Here is a 20,219-nt window from a genome sequence, read left to right as displayed (position 1 = left end):
ACCAAAACAATTATTTTCTTCAAAATGTTAAAGAAGCCAGTATTCCCCAAAACAAACAAACAAAACAGAAACAAGACAGCTCAAAACCTTCCTTGCAATTTTCTTGTGACAGAAATGTCCTCTATCTTATTGGGTTGTGGTTTATACAGGTGTACACACTTTTCAAAACAGCAAACCATACTCTTATGATCTCTATATTTTACTATGTGTAAATTATGGCTCAATAAAAATATCTTTGTTAACCTTTCTACAAATCACATTTCAGTATCTGCCATCAGTAATTCATCTCAGGCGTGAGTTTTCTGTAGGTCAACGAGACCCTAAGGCCAAAAAGGAATTGTCCCACCCAAAAGCTACTGACACCCCTGCCCCCAACTTTCCAGAAACTTCCCTCTCAAATCTTTCTTCATGCTGGAATTGCCCCAGATATGAAATTCCACTCACCTCAACTGACTGAGAAGGCATTTTCAGCTTGGTGAGCTTAGCTTTGGCAGGCACTTTTAAGTCGGTTTTTTCAAAGGTCTGTTGCCGGTAGGCCTCCGGCAGTGGTTTCAGTTCAGGAGACTCACTCGGAGCCTGATCTTGACCATCCATGGGCCGGACATAAGCCGTGGGCTTCTGCTGCATTGCAATGCTTTTTGAGGGGAGCGAGGGTGGAGGGAAAGTCTGAGAAGGTGGCTGGGGAGGGGCTACCCCAAGGCTAGCAACCGCCACTAAACTGTCCTGAGGCGTCTCTTTCTCGCGGACCTTCACTGCCAGGTCCTTGGGGGATTTGGCTGGGCAGTAGCCTTTATTGTTACTGTTACTGCTGTGAACCTTGTTGCTTTCTTGCATCCTGGGAAGAGTTTGCTGGTTGGAATGTATAGGTGACAAAGGGGGGATGGGGGACGGTAAAGAGGAGAGTAAGGGACAAAGCTCCCTCTCTGGAGCTGAGTCTGTCATCGCAGCACAGTGGTCTCCATCAGCTCTGCGGTCGCCGTTTTTGTGGTGACTAGACCCATACCCCTCCTGACCAAGGCGATCTTGGGTCAGGCGCTGGCTGTCTGGGGGGCCATGGCTTTTGACGTGGAGACTTGGCACTGGTTCCATTCGTGGCTGTGCCATCTTTGGATTGTGGCTAATGTTACCAACAGACAGTGGTCCGGAGGCAGGAGTGCTAATAGGCTGGTGATGGACACTCGTGCTGAAGGAGTGCGGTGGGAGGCTGCTCCCCTTCTCAGGAAGTAAAGGGTATCTTGGCTTGCCCGACCTATTTGCAGAAGCATCCAAGCGATGAGGGTGAGACTGAGTGCTAAGCAGCTCCTTTACTTCTTCATAGTTTCCCAGCATGTTCTGTATTCGGCTGGATAGCTCATCACCTTTTTCTGTCTGAAAAAAGAAAGATAAGACAGCAAAGTTAGATACAAAAAAAAAAACCCTAAGGAAAACCAACATTTAATAAACCATGTTACATAACACCGTTAAGAAAGAAACCTCGATTTAATGTGTAACATAGAATTTAACATGCAATTTAAACTCAACTCCCAATGGAGAAGCCTGTTGTGGACAAATATTACTACATAAAGGAGGTTAACATTACAAAAGAAATCCACAAACTTAGGTAATTTTGACTATAACAAGGTTGAAAGAATTTTCATATTTTGTTTCCAGAAACAATCTCTAGGATAAGTAAGCTGTCTTATTTTCACAGTTGTGGCCCTTGTACAAACTCACTTTCATCACAGAGTTAAATATTGTGATAAACCAGACTTTCTAGTATAAAATAAATACCTTGTAGGGCTCTCCAAAAAGGGGAATATTTTCAGGAAATGCCTCTTTCTCTTGGTGAGCTTCCTGATTGCGTCTTTCCTTCTCTCTAATTCGAAGCAGGTTTCTATCTTCATTGTACAAGCTGTTTCAGATGCCACAAAAAGAACAAGAACAATAAAATTTATCAGTATCCAAGTTTTTCTGTGCACATGTACATGTTTGAGGGAGGCAAGGACAAGTCCAGAAGAAGCGATGACAAGGGAGATGATTTAAAGAAAGCGTAAGTCCCTCAGTTCATTCCTGGGTTAAGGCTCAGTCAACGGGCTGTGACGCCCCAGCCTCGGTTCTGGCTCCAGAAACCTCAGTGTCCACTCTGGGCTCCTGCCTTGGTAACTCAGGACTGACTCCAACATGAACAGTCTTTCATAGGCAGTGGTGGAACAGAGACAAGATTAATGGTATTTTTACTTTCGGCTTGCAAAATACGGAAGAGAGGTGGAAGCTTTTCATCTGAAAGTCAGCAGGATGTGAACTTTAAAAAAAGCTGTTTTCCTGGATCAGTACTGCACATTTGGGAAGATTAAAATCAAAAGGCTTATTTCATAATTAAAAGATTACTAGACACCCAAAACAGCATTTACTTTATTCTCAGCCTACTCTACGGGAGTGTCCTGGAATGTAAACTTGAGAAGATCATTTTTATTTCTTATTTCAAATGCCAAGGATGGGAAAATCCAATATTAGAAGTAAGCTCTACCTACTGATAAGTCTTATAATCTGATTGCCCGACTTAAACCACATAAAAATGTACCCTAAATCATCAGCCCTGGCACCAAAAGAGTTAAAATGCATTTACTGACAAACAAAACACAGAGATGGAAACCAGAAAGAGCACAGACTTTGCTAGCATCTAAACCAAAAGTGGGCTCACCTCATGTCAGCAATACAGGCTCCGCCTCCCGCCCACACACCCCCAACCAGCACGTGTGATACATAATAATGAAAATAAGTATAAAAGACTTTTGTCCTCATAGACCTGCTTCTAGGGTTATCTACTACATCTTTTTCCCCAATGTTATTTGAATAAATAAGTAGGAAAATATTCAATTGTCTTGCCAAAACTATATGTACCTTTAGAAATTCTAGCCGTGATGTCAGACACCCCCCACCTCCCCCATATCCTGGCCTCTCTGCTCCCTCACTTCTCCTGTTCCCCTGACAAGGGCACACTTGCTGCTCTCCCTGCCTCCCCTACATCTTGTCCCTCTCATTTAGCCTTCCCATTGAAAGAAATCTGATCCAAGGCCCCAGTTCTCATGTCACTATCCATATTTTAAAGTAACAAGCATTTAAGCCAGCCGAGTGGTGCGTTGGTTAGGAGTTGGCCTGGGACGCCAGCTCTGAGCAGCAATAAATAAATAAATAAAATAAAGTAACAAGCATTTGATGGCTCTGTACTGCTGCAGAATAAACTCTAAATCCTTGCTTTGGCATTAAAATGCCCCCACAATCTGGTACAAATCTGCTCTAGAAATTATCCCACTGTCTCCTCGCAGGCCTGCTGCCTGCATTCCACTTGACATTATTCCCCAAACATACCCTATAATAACCTCTTGCTCTGATCTCCACTGAAAGATCACCAGGCCCGACTGACCTAAGAAGGATGATTCTCTTGCAAGCCACCTCTATATTTCAGTCACACCAGCCTACGTACCGCTCCTCAGTGATATCCTGGACTTTGACGCTTTCATTGCGATTACACAAATTTCCTCTGCCTCTCTCTCAACTATACACCCACATCCCCAGTTTTCAGCTACCAGCAAATCTCTGGAGTTAGTTCAACGTCACCCACTCTAAAGGTTTCCCCAAGTCCACCAAGTATGTGCTGACTTATGCTGAGTGTTTCTCTCTCCTTCTCACCTTTCCCCTAGAATGTGAACTCCAGAATAGAATTCATATTTCTCTCTCTCTTTCCTGGTGCTAAAGAAGGTACTTTGCATAGAAGCTGATCATTAAATATTTTTAAGTTAAAAGAACAGCCATTTTGCTTACAACATATTTTTATAAGCTTACTTGTAAGTTTTAAAAATCTAACTTTTGGGCCAGCCGAAAGGCTTAGTTGGTTAAGAGCGCAAGCTCTGAGCAACAGGATCGCCGGTTTGATTCTCACATGGGCCAGTGTGCTGCGCCCGAGCTGAGCTGCTGCTGAGCTGCCAAAAGGTGGCAGGAAGGCTCAGCTGGTGAAAGCACGTGCTCCTAACAATGGTTGTCGTTTGGCTCCCGCATGGGATGTTGCCCACCCCCCAACGTGCATGCCCGTGAGCGCGCGCACACACACACACACACACACACACACACACACACACACACACACAGCAACTAAGATTGAACACAGCACCTTGAGCTGAGCAGCCACAAGCTGCCCAATGGGCGGTCGGATGGTGACTGGACTTGGAGCTGAGCTATCTTTGCCTCCACAACTAAGATTAAAGAATAACAACTTGGCTGTTCCCCTTCCCCAATTCTCTAATTAAAAAAAAAAAAATTCTAACTTTAGAAGACATATGCAGAAACAATTTTTTAAAAAATTATAACCATCTAGGGCCAGCCAAGTGGCACGTTGGTTAAGAGCTGGCTTGGGATGCCAGAGGGCCCCGGCGACGGTATAGGCTGCAGCCCCTGCTGCAGTGGGCTGCCAAGAGCCACTGTGAGTGGCTGTCCAATGGCCGGCGACCGATCTGCCTCACCCAGGAAGAGCGCAATGATAATACCAACATGGGCCAGTGAGGCAACGTCCTCCACAACTAGACTCAAGAGCAAAAGCACAGCAACTTATCTGGTCCCCTCCCCCAATTCCCCAATATAAATCTGGAAAAAAAAATTCCTTTAATTATTTTATGATGTTGGTAACTGCTCTCTGCTCTTGTAGGTTCAAAAAAGTTTTATGTAACATCAACATACAACTGCAGGAGCCAAGTAAAAGGGCTGATCAGGAAATAACTTCTTTTTTCCTTCAAACTTGCTTTCCAGCCACTTTGTTTGCAGGGAGGGGTGGGGCATGCAACTGTCCCCTGAGCAACCTGAACCCCTACGCTTCCGTTTTCCAAAGCTACCTGGTCCGTGCACCACAGCCGGCATCTGCTCGGCTCTTCCCCTCCCTTTCCTGGTGCTGCTGGTCACAGCAGGGGGGTCCTTACAGCTCTCCTCGCGTGTCAGTGTCCAGAGCCTTTGGTTCTGCTTTATAAGGCAGAGTTATGCCTAACTTCTGAGTAATTGCTACCTTTGTCTCAGAAAAGGGAACCCCAGATGGCAACATTCTCAGTTCAGTTTAAAAGGTGAGGGTGTGAACAGCAGTACCTCAACCATCATTTTCCTGTCCACTTCACACACGTCTTTATAAAAGCCACACTGGTTTAAAATTACTAAAGTATTTCTAAATCAATCAGCTCAGCATCGGCAAGATTTTACCATGCTTCTAGATGTTCATTCCAAAGTAATAAAAACTGCTACAGAAATAATAAGAACCTAATTTTACAAAATTCCTAACACTGGCTTATTGCTATGAGATTCAAAAGTGATGACTCCCACAGGGAGGAAAGCCTGTTAAATTAAGGATTCTGGTTAATTAAGATTTTACCTCCTTAGTTAAAAAATATTTTTTTTAAACCCACACCAAGATTTTATTGGCAGACATGTAATAATACTATAGCAATTTTGAGACAAACTGTGAACACATTTTTTTTCCCCTTATTCACCATTCCCCTTTAACTGAAATACCCAAAAAAATAGTGACGTGAGGAAAGACAGCATGAGTGTCACCTGTAGGACGAATTTCATAGTCTAGACGTGGAGAGAAACTCACCCTTCCCCACACTGTCTGATGGGTCTCACTCACCCAAGGAGGCAGGGCAGAGGAAGGTGGAAGAAACAGGAGGTGAAGGGCCCAGTCCACGGTTCCCAGGATTCTATCAGGTAGGTCCTGAGCCCTCCTTCTGGCTTGCCTAACTTCTTGTAACTAACAGGGTTTTACCAGGTGTACTGGGTTGTTTTCTGATTTACTTGGCTTTTACTTATTCCAAGTTTGCAATAGTTTAAGAAATGGTTTGTTAAAATGACTAGGCAATTTTTTTTCATGAATATTTTTCTTGTTTCCGTTTTGAAACCAGGGGAAATGTAAATTAAAAAAAAAAACTTGAACACAATTCACAGCATGAGTAAACCATTGTTCAGTCTCTACGCATCATTATTTTTAAAACAAGGTGCGAGCAAGGAGGGGGTGGATGGAAGAATTTTAAATGAGGGGATTTTTAGAAGCAGTAAATGTCCTACTGGATTCACAAGCTCTGTAATTATCCTTGAATAATTACAAGTTGACTACCACTTCATTTAATTAAAGGCATTTTTTTTTTCTTCTGGTGTGGAGGAAAAAACCCATCATCACTTTCACAGGATAACCTTATCCCTGCACCAGCCTTGTCAGACCTCCTCACTCTTCCACACAGAACCAAGTGAGTTACAAGTTCTCCTTCACTGATTTTTACACAGCCCTGCGCATTAGATAAGAGGCTCTTAAACTTGAGCATCAGAATCAGGGGCTTGTTAAAACACAGGTTACAGACACCCGCCCCCAAAGTTTCTGATTCAGTAGATTTGATGTGGGGCCTAAGAACTGCATCTTTAACAATTTCCTAGGTGATTCTGAGGAGTACAAGAGAGCACGCGCTTTCTGCGCTGTACAGATCACTTTAGGCAACGGCCACGGACGGCCACCCTTAGCATGTTACTCAGCTAGCTCTGGTTCAGGCACATCAAATCCATTTCCTATTTCATTTCCACAACTCTGTGAAAGGGGATTTAACAACTCCATTTTCCAGGTGAAAAAAAATCAGGCTCAGAGATTCACCTGGTAGTCAATGGTAGATCTAAACATTGAAAGGAAGGTCGGCCTGGCACCAAAGGTTGTGTTAAATAGGCCAACGACCAAAAAGCTGTGCTAATATGTTAACTTGCAATCACTCACAACCTTTATGATTTCTTAGTCCCAAACAGGGACACATCAACAACTCAGGTAGCCCTGCCAGCAGAGCAATCTCAGAGCATAAAATATGTTTGGGTGAATGTACCCACAGATCTGTTCTTACCCTGGGACCTAACAGAGGGCCCTTTGAGAGAGGGATGGTCGACAGCATGAAGCTGCTCTTCGAGTTATAAAAACTGTGCTACGATTCTTATTTTAGAGCCTTTTTAAAATTTACAGACTTGAGGTCACTGACCCCACCATAACCTCTGGATTCACAAGTCATCTCTAATGTGCTAAGAGGCTCTTCACATTAATTTCTTTCAAGGACAGGCTGTAAATAAACTTGCACCAAAGTGGCCATTATGTGCCCGATACTGGGCTCTGCTCCCATGAACGTCTGGCTAACTGACACAGGCCATGTTCCTAGGGCCTCAATGCCAGCTTTCTGGTCAGCCCAGGAGACCCCATCTGGGGAGAAAAACACATCAGGTCATGTGGTGCTCTGAAGCTGATGACTGCATACAAAACAAGTCCATGTGTTGATGTGCCTTTGGGGAGGGTGCAAAGTCTGACCACCAGGTAGACATCCGTGAGCTCCACCAGAAGTTTGCAGAAATGTTTTTAGATAGAGAATGACTTTCCGTAGCCAAGCTCTTACTACTGTCCACCATCTGCAAGGTTCAATATGGGTGCAGCAAAAAAGATCTCCAGAATGCATCAAACCACTTCCTCCACCAAATTTTTAAAAATTGAGTGAACCAGAAAGACCGATGGGGAACACCAGAGGCTTCCGTTTCCAGTACCTGGGGAGAGCAATGACGTGTGAGACTCACCCTGCAGGACACAAGTGCACAAGCTGTCACCAAGGTGGGCTGCATCACAGGTATTTTTGCAAACAGAATTCCACCATTCTGTAAATCAGCACGGGAGTCTGAGTGAAGCTCGGAAATCTAAAACACAGCCAGGGTGTTGCACTTTCAGAAAGGTGGTGCAACTCCTGAGGAATTCAGAGCTGCGCATTCAGCCCCTGAATGCAGTCATTTAGTCAACCCCATGCTGGGACCTGTCAGGGTACATTCACTCGGGCTTTTGAAACACTTCTCCTGGGGGATATGGGAGGATGTGTGAAAACACTGTGGTAAAATGAAGAAATCACAGCTCGGTAAGGATCAGTGAGAGTGACACCCCACCCCCCACCCCCGTTTTTTCTCTGTCCCTTGCACTAAAAAGGAAAGCGTCTATGTGGAAGGAGGAAAAGAAGGTAACAGGAAGGCCTGCATTGGGCTTGGGACGTGGGGCGGTGTGCTGGCTCTGCTATCATCTGACTGGGAGCACCCTCCTTCTGCTAGGCTGGAGCCCATGGGTCCTGCTGCAAATCTAGGTTAGTCATGCAGGATCGCTGAATGCCACTGGGCGCTTCCATGGCAACTCTCAGCCCAAAGGGCAGGCTATGCACAGCTGAGTACCCATTTATCACCCTTGACTGGTCACTTCACACAGAACTTCCTCTGAGAGATGTGACCAACTCTCTCTAGAACTCACTTTTAAAAGCTGAATTCTCCCTTGGAGGATAGAGTGTAATTTCTCCTGTGTATTTATCTTCAGAGGCATGGAAGTGACATTTGGCAGGAAGAAAAGGGGAAAATCTTAAAATCGATAGTATACATTTATTAAATGGAAAAGAATGAGTCTTTTTACTGTTTCAGAGGCACTATGCCATTCTGATTTGAATGTACAAAACATAAACCTCACAAGAAATCTGTTCAGAAAAGTTGGGCAAGCCTGGCTTGAGCAGCGGTGACATAAGTATCCCAGTGTCGGAGGCTAAGGATAGCTTTGATTCTTGCTTGTGCACATGGCTTTTTACTGTGGAAGCCACACCTGCTGACTTTTTAAGTCCATCTTCTGGCCCTTTGTTTCCATGTTTCTCTATTCCCACAACCTAGCATACAGGGAACATTTTTCACACATTGGCTTTATGAAAAAATGTCAATTACTTCAAAGCACAAAATTAGTTTCGTCATTAAGCAGTACGACTCATAAATACAATTTAAACATAAGAACTCAAAGTGGCGCCATCTTTGAAGGCGGAAGACATGCTGCTTCAAAGAAATGAAGAATTTTCTCCTCTCTTGTTCAGCGTGTGTGCAAGAATGTGCAAAAGGCTTTCTCATAATAAAAATCACTCAGCTAAATCTTCCTAAGATTTCACCTTCATTACCTCTCCTGTCACCTAACACACACAATAAACATAAAGAACATTAAAGACTTCATCCTAAAACAGAATGTGATGTTACATAGGAAATAAATGCCAACCAAGTGAAATGACAAAACAGCATTATGTCACAGTTGTTTTCCTGGGGGAGCTCCCAGGGAGGGGCTCATCTCAAAGCTAACAGCTCTCAGAAGCTCTTCACTTCTGCTTGCCACAGAATGCTCCACCTCATTACAATACTGAACTAGTTGTCCGTGACTACACTTTGCAAAACGGAATCAACCTTTAAGATATTTTACATAACTTACAGGCATAGTATGAGTTCAAAATTGAGACGGCCTCTAAGTGGGCAAATGAATAAAAAGTAAGTCATTTCATGTTAATTGTCCTTTCAAAACAAAGCTGCCAGGTACTTCTGATTGTGTGTTACTATGTAGCAAGGGTCTGAAAGGATAAGCTTGACAAACATCATCTATCGGGGAGTACCAGATTAGGGTGGAGGAGGTAGGCGGTAGTATAGTGGTTTAGGGAGTCTTTTATTTAAATATTCTGTTTTAACATCCTTTTTCACAAAAAGGTATTCGCTTATTATTTGTGTCATTAAAAGTTCTGATTAAAAACAAAGGAATAGCCTCATCTACGTATAACGGCATCAAGATCAGGGGTAAAGAAATATCCGGGTGTTGATCATTTTGGCAATTACTCTCATTGGAATCTCTGAAAATCTCTGATTCTGGACCCTGGACTAGGATTAGCTTTTTACTAAATAATCATTATAGACCTGCACAGAGCAGTGCAGTAGAGGCTAGGTTCCGAAATTCAAATGCCAGCTGCTGCTCTTTTTTAATTGGAGTAGACTTGCTATAACCCATTTTGTTCCTCTTACAAGATTAGAAATGTATGTTGAGAGTCATTTTTTACCCTCTAGATCAGCGGTTCTCAACCTGTGGGTCGCGACCCTTTCACAGGGGTCGCCTAAGACCATCGGAAAACACATATTTTCCGATGGTCTTAGGAACCGAGACACCACTCCTCTATCCGTCTCCATGCTTCAAGACAAAATTTCATTTATTTGTAATTAGAAATAAATATTTCACAATGTATAATTACATATTTTTTGTGATTAATAACTATGCTTTAATTATGTTCAATTTGTAACAATGAAAATACATCCTGCATATCAGCTATTTACATTACGATTCATAACAGTAGCAAAATTACAGTTATAGAGTAGCAACGAAAATAATTTTATGGTTGGGGGTCACCACAACATGAGGAACTGTCTTAAGGGGTTGCGGCATTAGGAAGGTTGAGACCCACTGCTCTAGATGGAAAAGCACAAGAACGTGTCTTCCTTGTTAATTGGCCTTAAAGGGGGAGTGGGGGAAAAGTGTGAGGGTGGGGACACACAGCTCCAACAAAAGTAGGATGAGGAGCAAGGACAGCGATGAGCTAATGCATTCCCGTGTGCAGTACATCAAGTCCCTTGCCGTCCAAACACATTAAAAACAACAACTAGTACTGACTGAGGAAGGCCAACATGCAAATGACACAATTATACAAAGCACACCAGTGAAAAGAAATCACTCTCGGCCTCAAAGATTTGACAATCTCTAGCTAGGAGTTAAGAAAATAATTGGTTTTAAGGTAACTTAAAATTAGAACCTAGTAATGTTACCAACAAACTCCAAGAAACTCAATCTCTGAGAAGTGGTCCCTAAAATGCTGACAGGACCGACTGGCAGTTAATTGAAAGGACATACAGAAATGACCCCCTAGAGTGGCCACAGGCTCGCAAAAGGTAAATCTGCCACCTGAGTGGTAATTTACATCTCCCCCTTTAGTTACAAAGGTCCTGGTGATCAGAGCCACCTCTGACCGCCTGCTGTGCTGACACTGCACATTCAGCACCAACCAGAAACACGGGCAGATGCTGTTGGCTCTTCCCCTGCAAGTCTGGTGTGTGCTGGGATCAGCCAGAGCCCTACCATACTTAACACACACTCCACTGGCCACGAAGGCCCACGCCACATACCTATAAAATAATGAGGCTGTTGAAAGTCTATATCATTAGGCCACAAATTAAAAGAATGCTGTGGTCACAAAATAAGAAAGAATGTCAACAAGCAAGCTTCAAGTTTTGTTAACCTTTCTGAGCTCCCTGCTGCCGGCAGGATTCAAGCTAGTGACTGGGGATGCCAGGCAATGCTCTTCACCACCTGGCTTCCACTTACCTCGCAGCCATCGTGGAGTGTCCATTTATTGCCTCACCTCTCAGCTCTTTGAACACAAGGAACTGGGAGGCTGGGGAAAGCACAGCTCTTCTCTCTGCCAAGTTCCCTAATGAATTTCTAACTTGACTTTCAAAACCTTCCAAAATATCATTGCCTCTGGCCTCAACCTCCACTCTCACCTCCCATCCCCTGCTGTGAATGGTTTCCTCTGGGATGCATCTGTTCTTGTGGATCTGTCCCCGTTTACATACATATACAAAAATGGGATGGACTGTACATGTGCCCATGTTTCCCTTATTGTCCTGTGAACCCCCTCAAGGCAAGAACTAAAAACTATTCCTAAGAGCACAGTCCTTAGCAAAAAATGATGCTTAATATACATCTTTGACAGTAATAATCACAGTTGACCCTTGAACAACATGGGTTTGAACTGAATGTTCCACTAATACACAGAATTTTTTTCAATAAATACCTGTACTATTTTTGATCCGAGGTTGGGAGGCCGCAAAAGCAGAGGGCAGACTGGATGCATTGATGCACCCCATTTTATAGAGGGGACTTTGATATCCATGGGGGGGGGGGAGTAAATCCTGAAATCAATCCCCTGCAGATACCAAGAAGTAACTAAGGCTTGGGGGAGTCAAAAGTGATACAAAGATTTTCAACTGCACAGGGGGTCAGTGCTCCCATCCCCGCCACACCTCTACCCACCACGGCTCAGGGGTCAACTGAATATTCAAGCATTACTCAATTTCAAACAATCCAGAATTCTCCTGAATCCTGCAGGTCTTATTATTTGATGACAAAATATGATTCATTGTCTGATACCTAAAGCCAGACTGTTGTGCCCATCAAATGACTCAAACCTAGAAGGAAGCTGACATCACTCTTTCCTAGATCAGCCATGAAAGCTGCCTCAGCTAATAACACCATATGTTTATCAGTTAATGTTACAGGTTTTACTCTCCAGTTTGTCATCTTTATTAATTAGCCACAAAAGTCCACATATACTACTACATCAAAAAGAAAAGAATGTTTGGGCAACATTTATAGCAAATACACATTTCATTTTAAACCAACGAGAATCAGAATATTACTCAACTGCCTCTAGGATTAAAACTTCAACAACAAAATCCCACAATGAAGTCTCTCCATGCTGCTATAAATGCATGGGGGGGGGGGGGGGGGGGACAAAGAGAATACAAGATCTAGAGAGAAATTTTTAAATGCAAATCAGATTATGTGGCTCCTACCACTGCTGAAATTCCTCCATAGGCTTCCCTAAACTCTCAAGGTTAAAACCAGGAGCCTGGGCTATAAGGTCCATCCCCAGCACTCTTCCTCTTAATTGCCACCTCCCAAATGTATTCCCCTCCCTCTGCCCTTCCTCTAATACTAGCCCACTTGCCTTTTCATGCCTGGAACAGGTTGGACTGTGGAAGCTGTGTTCCGCTAGTCCCAGTCTGGATGCTCTGTCCCTAGAGCCAAGGATGACGTTGTCACTAATATCTCAGGTTATAAAAAAATCAACTCCCCAGGGAGATCTCAGATCTAAATGGCCACTTTGCCCCATCAGCAGGAGCTGTCTCGCACTTCACCCTGCTTTATCACTATCTAGAATTATCTTGTCTATTCAATTACGTGTTTAATTATGTCTGGCTCCCCACACACGCCTCCAGGAAGAATGTAAACTGCAGAAGGTCAGTCCCTTTTCTCTCTCTCACTTCTCACTATGCGTGCAGCACTAACCCATTAGGCTAAAAGAATACCGGTTGAATGGACGGAATTCTGCCTACACAGGCAGAGTCTCAAGTAGTGGTTTCTTTTTTTAACCATATAGTTTGAAGTTAACAGAAGCATTTTCAAAACATAGTATTTTTTTTTAAATTAGGCAGTTACGGAAAGCATCCTGTAAATAATTAATACATCAAATTTTCAAATGCCACACAGAAGGCAAGAGAAAAAAAAACTTTTCCAAATTTATCTTGTGTCTCATGAGATTGCTGAAATATCCCTAAGAGGGTTAAAAAAAAAAATGCAACTCTACTCTCAAGAAATTTTTTAGGAGCAAGTTGTTTTCTTGTTATTTTTAAAGATGAGACCAATTCTACAGTCATAAGAAATCAAACATACTAAATGGATTTTGTCCCTTAACAGCTTAAGCACCAGATAATTCCCAACATACACCAAACTGAATGAACTACATTCTATAGAACAGCTTGGAAAACTGTACAGGATTTACCATTCCAAAAGGAAGAGTCCCTCCCAACGACTGAACTTCTAACACACACATTCCAGCGAACCAATTGCACCACATACGATAAGAAGAACCTTTTGAAACTGGGCCAATGTACCAAGTACAGCTTCAGCCAGAACAAATGCTCAGCATTTAGGCTTGCTAACCAACAGCAAAAAGCAACAGGAAAAGGCTTACACTTGGAAAATGAAAGGAAAAGCAATGTCTGTGTATTGATAAGAACAGCAGGAAACAAATAGGATAACAGGGAAACTGGCAAGATGCAATTTATTTCTCTAAAGAGGAAAATGCTACGAAACATTTACTTTTGAAATGAGTATATAGAGACCCATCAACACATTTTGTCAGTTAGTCACACACACACACACACACACACACACACACACACAAAAGTGTAGAGCTCTTCCCCTATCCATTTAAGGACGTTCATCCCATGATGGGAGAGTAAATCCAAAACCAAATTCAAGGATCCTCCATTCCCCAAACATATTAATACAAACTGTAGTAGTAGAAAGCACCGCCAATTATATTTTAAACCTGTGAAAACAGGCTGCTGTGGACACACACATATAAAGAGAAACTTTCTACAACAAAGGTTTTCGCAGACTCTACCAAACACATGGACATAAAAACATAAAGATATCTAACCTTACTTGCATATTGTACAAAACACAAGAAGAATGTAAGAATAAAGTGTTCATGTAATGTTTTACAGAGTCATTGGCATTTTTTTCTTTACATCTTGACTTACAGTTATCTCTCCTTTGGGTTATCTGCATGTGTCACACTTGTTTTCTCAGAAAGTTTAATGCTATAAAAAGTAGAGGCAGTCTCATTATTCTATTACCATGTCATTCCACAGACATTTCAAGTAGGAAGAACAGGGACCTTATTATAGGAGAAAACTGGAAACATGTATGGGTATTTTATATGGCAACAAGCAACAATTACATGTTTCTAAATATTCTCATTTTCATCATAACCCCAGCTCACCTCCTACCACCCGCTATAACTGGCATCTCCTAAAAGCTAAACAGTAAGTCATTGTTTTTCTGGAGGAGTCTTCCTTCGTTTTGACCTCTGCTGAGTAGTGTTATGAGCCTTACAAAGCTTGTCAAGATTCTTTGGGCTGGATTTTGGCCCAGCCATGAACATTTATATGCAGAGAATATCATCTTTTCCCCATCACTGCCAACACACAGTTCACTTGCATAAAACAAAGGGTATTTATCAAACTTAATCAAGTGTCCCTCCACCTTTTTCAATGCTAACAACTAGAATCTGAGAGTTCAATTAATTAAAAAAACAAAAGAAACACACTGGGATTTTTAGATATTGTCTTTATAAATGCTTTCAAATTTTCATTTTTAGCTCTCTTTGAAAAGCAGAGGCTAATTCATTCATTGTAAGAAAACAGTAAGAAACATTCCAAGTTCCCAAATAAAACTGATAATTTATATTAAGCGGGGCCTCTGATTGTAAAATATTTTCTTCAAACAGAAATTCATTTCAAATATTATTTATGCCACTTAAAGTTATTTAAGAGCACAAATGATCTTATCTATGGTTTTCAGCAGTCCCACACAAGATCTTAGGCCTCACAGAATGAAAACAGAAAATCTATTTGTTTCCAGTAAACACTGACTCCCTCCTATGTGCTAGACCTAAGGAGATTCCACAATCCAGTTGGAGAAATACACAAGGGGGACCACTGAGGGTGAGTGTAGAGGTTGGCTCCAAGCGCTAAAGAATCAGAGGAGAAAAACACCAAGCCTAACTGGAGGAGCCCGGGATGATTTACTTAAGAGCGGTGACATCTGAGCTTGAAGGATGAGCAGAAGTTTGGAAGAGAGAAAGGGGCTTCCATGCCTCTGCTGAGAAAGCTTTTAAGTCCTGGAGGAGTGATCATTCACCATGGGGTGTTTGCACCCATTTTATTTACCTCATTCTCCAACTCCTAATTTCTCCCAGGAAACCCCTGATCATTGGTGGGGATGACAGCCTTTTGCAGCCATCAGCTCCTCCAGGCTGGCCTAAGGGGCTCAATGATCTTTCAGGGCAGCAATCCCCTGATAATGGTCCGGCGGACTTTCCTCAGCCTGAAACAATGACCTCAAATGACTGTGCACACGGAACACTGTAGTTTTAGAAAACGAACATAGTGGGGATGTCCAAGTTTAGAATGCAAAGGGACTTAACTGTGGCCTCAGATAATCACAAAAGTAAAACTGACCACTCCTCCCACGCCCTCTTTCTTCCTCATCGTACCAAAGAGCGGTTGTGCTGCCTACAGAGTACCAGCCCACTCATTACAGATTCTTGCGATGCAAAGTCTGGCCTGACTTCCTAATCCAAATGATTTTACACTATTTTCAAGACCTTCATGTATCGTTTGCTGAAAGAGCAGTCACAGCTCCATGATTAAAAAGGGTTCAGTAGCAAATTTAAAAGGAGCATTTAGTTAAAACATCCCCACTCCAAACTGCTCCTTAATTTCCCGACATGCTTAGCCCAGAAATTTCAGACTGGTAAGTAAAATTAGTTAAGGGAGGATAAGGCTACTAGTGACAAAGACAGAAAATTTTTCTAAAACGATTCTTATTTAACATTGATCAACACATAAATTTGAACCTAAAAATGTATGTTGAACAAAGGAAAAACAAAAAGATGGAATAGACCAGGGGTTGGAAAACTACGGCTGCGGGGCCAAATCTAGCCTAACTGCCTGTTTTTGTAAATAAAGATTTATTGGAACACAGCCCTGCCCATTTGTTTACACACTGTCTGTAGCAGCTTTGGTCCTAGAACAGCAAAGTTGAATAACTGCAAAGTTCAGTAGTTTCAACAAAGACCGCATGGGAAGCAAAGCCTAAAATATTTACCATCTGGTCCTTTACAGAAAAGCTTTGTCAACCCCTGGACTAGACCCTACATTATTAAGAAAAATAAGGTGAATTTTAAAGTTTATTTTGAAGTGTTTCATTTTAAAGAAGTGGTATGTAGACCACTGAAATAATTTCTTCTGGAATACATCAGCCTTTCAGTAACACCAAATTACTCTCTTATCAGCTTTCCTAATTGAGGGGAGATTAAAAAAAATAAAATCTCCATTCATATCTCTGATTATCTCATTTTAAGGCCCTATTCTCTTATTCCAAAAGATAGCATAATGGGGGTGTGGGGGGGGGTGGAAAGTGTGCCAGGCTGGCAGCCTTCAGGCTCTAGTGCCACTCTCTGCATGATGTTATCTAATATCTCCAATACTCGGCCTGGCTTCAAAAGGGCTGTAAAAAGAGTGTGTTGGTGGGAGTTTGGGAGATGTAGGAGGCATAAAAATTATTCCAGTCACCAGTTCCAGCTGCATCTTCAGTGGAATAACGGCCTTCACACTACAAACCTTTATCACTTTAGGATGAAATAAATGGAAAAGAACATGATATGAGGGAGATGGCAGAGCAGAAAAAAATCATTAGGAAAGGCCCTGAGATTAAAAACTCCCAAGGCACAGTAAGTCCATCCAACTTCCCTGAGCTATCTACTCCAGCAGGCGGGTGTGGTTTTTGGAAAGTATCAAGAATTAAGCCAGTGGCTGCTATTAAAGGTCAGAACTTGCTGTTCCTCAAATGTCCTGGTTCTTTAGAAGTCTGGTGGGAGATTGCACCACTAGATTTGAATACCTTTATTTAAATAAAAGGACATCTGTCAGCTTGACATTGACAAAAACAGGTTGACAGCCTTGATAAAATTAAACCAAGATCCTCAAATGGAGGTAGAGTGAACCGATTACACATATTTATGTCTTATTCCTTAGAACTTAAAACCTCCTAGGGGATCTCTCACAAACTAAGGCTGCTACCCCTACTCTGCCTTCAGTTTCCCTTACAATTCTGGTCCAGTCACAGGATATGTATTCCCTTACATTAAAATGGCGGAGAAATGGCTGGAGCATTTACATTAGACTACCAAAAGATGCAGGATCACAGACTAGAAATAAACAGGTAACGTGCAATCATATAATTTGATTGACAAATTACAACTTCCCACTGTAGCTTGGGACCCCTGGTTATCTATAGACCCATGCCAGGTTACCTGGGAAGACATTCCATCACCCCCAGACTTCTCTCATCCTGGCCCAAGAAGAGAGGCTCTGAGAGCCCTGGGCCCACCCATGCAGGACGAGTGGCATCAACTTTTATGAGAGACCCTGCCTCCCCACCCAAGACTTCCACAGCATAACCCTGAAAGAACACAACCCAGTTCTCCCAGCATTCCTCTAATACATGCACTCTTAACGTAGCAGGGGGTCGTTTAGTGACATTCTGTCACATGTACTTTACAGTTACTCCAAAATAAGGAGGTCTTAAAGAATAGGTGGGGGTCTCTACTCCCCACAAAGTGTCTTTACTGAGGGAAGAGCTAATTTCAAAAAACTTTTTATCTTTACTGATTTGGGGGTCAGGCCCAAGTGTTCAGTGCACTTTCTAAAGAAGGCTTTGCTTGTTTTAAAGAAAGCAGTCACCATATCCCTGGTCACAGACACAGAAGAAATTTTAGTTACTAACAGTCATAAAAGAAGTCATTTTTAAAAACAATATTCAATATTATCTTAGGAGGGTCAAAAACCCCAGAAACCTCAATAAAGGAATCCAGGAGAATTCTTAACAAGAGACAACTTGGGTAATTCAAAGGTTTTAGTCTGAGAAATCAAGAAATTACCTAAATAATCTTTAAAAAATGAGATATTATCAAGCACATACAACTCATGTTACAAATTTTTAAAAATAGAAATGACACCTTGAAAGAAGAAAAAATAAAATAGAAATGTACATATTTACTTATCTTCTAATCATCTTCCCACACACATGCCAAAAAATAACCCTAAGATTATTTCTATATCTTAATAGGGGTTTGGGTTACACAGATGTATGCACTATCAAAAGTACCAATACACTTAAGATTTGTGCATTTTGTGGCACATACATTTTATGGCAACATGAAAAAAACTTATAAATCCTTAACTTTAATGACATACAAGGTGAAGTGGGGAAAGTACAGTGATAACTGCAACTTACATAAAAAGCATGAAAGCTGGTTAATGATTACAGCAATGAAGAGATGAATACATACACGGTAACGCAAGAATAAGAAAGCGTTAATAGTGTAATCTAGGAATAAAGCTTTTTACTGTGAAATGCCTTCAACTTTTCTGAATGTTTCAAAATTTTAGGAAAAATAATCACGAGAAGAAACCAGTAAATATGGCAGGATCTGAGAGGCGGCCACACACTAGGAGCGCCCTCATCTTTCCATTAGACCATCTGGAGACTTCTGGTTAAGCGTGAAGTTTTATCAGAAAGGCCTCACTTGGAAGTAAAAATTCCCCTATCAAATGGTACAGTGGACCTTTGGAAGGAAAGGAACTAGAGAGCAGTCCTGAACTTGTGACCACATAATTACATCTGCTGTTGGCAGGACCCAAGCAGCTTGAGCACATGCGTGCCTGCGGCATGAGTGTTATCTGTGCGCGCACACCGACCAAAACCTTACCTCACTCCTTCAAATCTTGCTCTGGTTTCTGCTTTTTGCTCTGTTGAGAAACTACAAGTGATCTAATAGATACATACACGCATTTGCAGGAATACATTTCAGGCCCCCATCTGGAAAGCTTTCAGAGCAATCGCCTCAGCAGCCACCGTGAAGACTTAGCTCACCTTTCCTTCCTCCCTCCTCCAATCTTCATCTTTCTAAAAAAAAAAAAAATCCTTGTTTTGTCCTATTTGAGAACTAGGTTGTTTGTGAGGTTTCAGAAAAATAATCTTCTCTGGTTCTTGTCCTATTTCTTCATGTACTGATTTAGTGCCTATAAAGGAACCGCCAGAATCACATTTCCTTCTTCATATTTCAAAGTGTTTTTCCTGCAAGTCCTTCCCTTCAAAATTACCAAGCCAGAAAGCTTTGGGCTTGAAGGAGGGCCTGGTTCTATGACTCTGTTTTTCCTAGTTTGAGTTGCATCTGATATCTCAGATACAAAAGGCCCAGATTTTAGAAATGCATTTCACACAGGTAAATCTAATACAATAGGTGGTCACCTTATACCTACCTACCAATCTCCCTTTCTACATGTTTGGTCCCTTGAGCTAGTTCAAAATGTTGCTGTAATCAACCTCTTCCCTGCCAGATATGTTGAGACTCTTTGTCATTCAGAATTCTTTCCTTGCTCCTTTCGACTGCTCACCTCAGTTCTCTAACGGGTCCTCCTCACCTCTTACCCCTCTATCACCTCCTGCTACAGAGCAACCGGATGGCTGCTCAAGTTCCCCAAATGCGGGCTGTTGTTTGTCAGTCTCCTACCATGGCTCTGTTAAATGTGAGGAAGGCGGAGAGCAGGCGGAACGGCACACAACAGGATGGAACATTCTGGGGGTTACCGCCATAGTAAACTGATTAAGAGCATGGTCGCCGGAGTTAATGAAAGGGTCAAACCTGGGCTCTGCTACTTTCTAGTTGTGATCCACTGGGCAAGCCATTTAACCTGAGTCTCAAATGTACCAGCCATTAAGAAAGGGTAGTGATAAATAATAGTACCAATTCCCTAAGATTAAGGATTAAGTGAGTTAATGACTGTTGAAGTGCATGGTAAACAGAGAGCACTCTAGTGGGTAAGAAAGGAGACATCTGAAAATGTCCCCCAGATGCACCTCCAGCCCTAAAGAGAATAATGAACTCTTCATCTATGCCTCTAGG

At 42.1% G+C, this 20,219-nt stretch overlaps 1 protein-coding gene across 1 annotated transcript in view; it reads right to left on the bottom strand.

Annotated features, from left to right (window-relative positions):
• Positions 1 to 20,219, bottom strand: part of AFF1 (ALF transcription elongation factor 1) — a 211,885-nt gene that overhangs the window by 99,017 nt on the left and 92,649 nt on the right. Inside the window, exons 3-4 of the mRNA XM_019668071.1 lie at positions 1,771 to 1,891; positions 445 to 1,368 (exon numbers count right to left, since the gene is read on the bottom strand). Of these exons, the coding sequence (XP_019523616.1) occupies positions 445 to 1,368; positions 1,771 to 1,891 (1,045 nt within the window). The remainder of the gene's footprint in view (positions 1 to 444; positions 1,369 to 1,770; positions 1,892 to 20,219) is intronic.

The sequence above is a fragment of the Hipposideros armiger genome, unplaced genomic scaffold (genome assembly GCF_001890085.2).
Source record: "Hipposideros armiger isolate ML-2016 unplaced genomic scaffold, ASM189008v1 scaffold_515, whole genome shotgun sequence".
In the NCBI taxonomy this organism is placed as follows: Eukaryota; Metazoa; Chordata; class Mammalia; order Chiroptera; family Hipposideridae; genus Hipposideros; species Hipposideros armiger.
The sequence above is the reverse complement of the archived record's forward strand: the minus strand, read 5'-3'. Positions and strand labels throughout refer to the sequence as shown.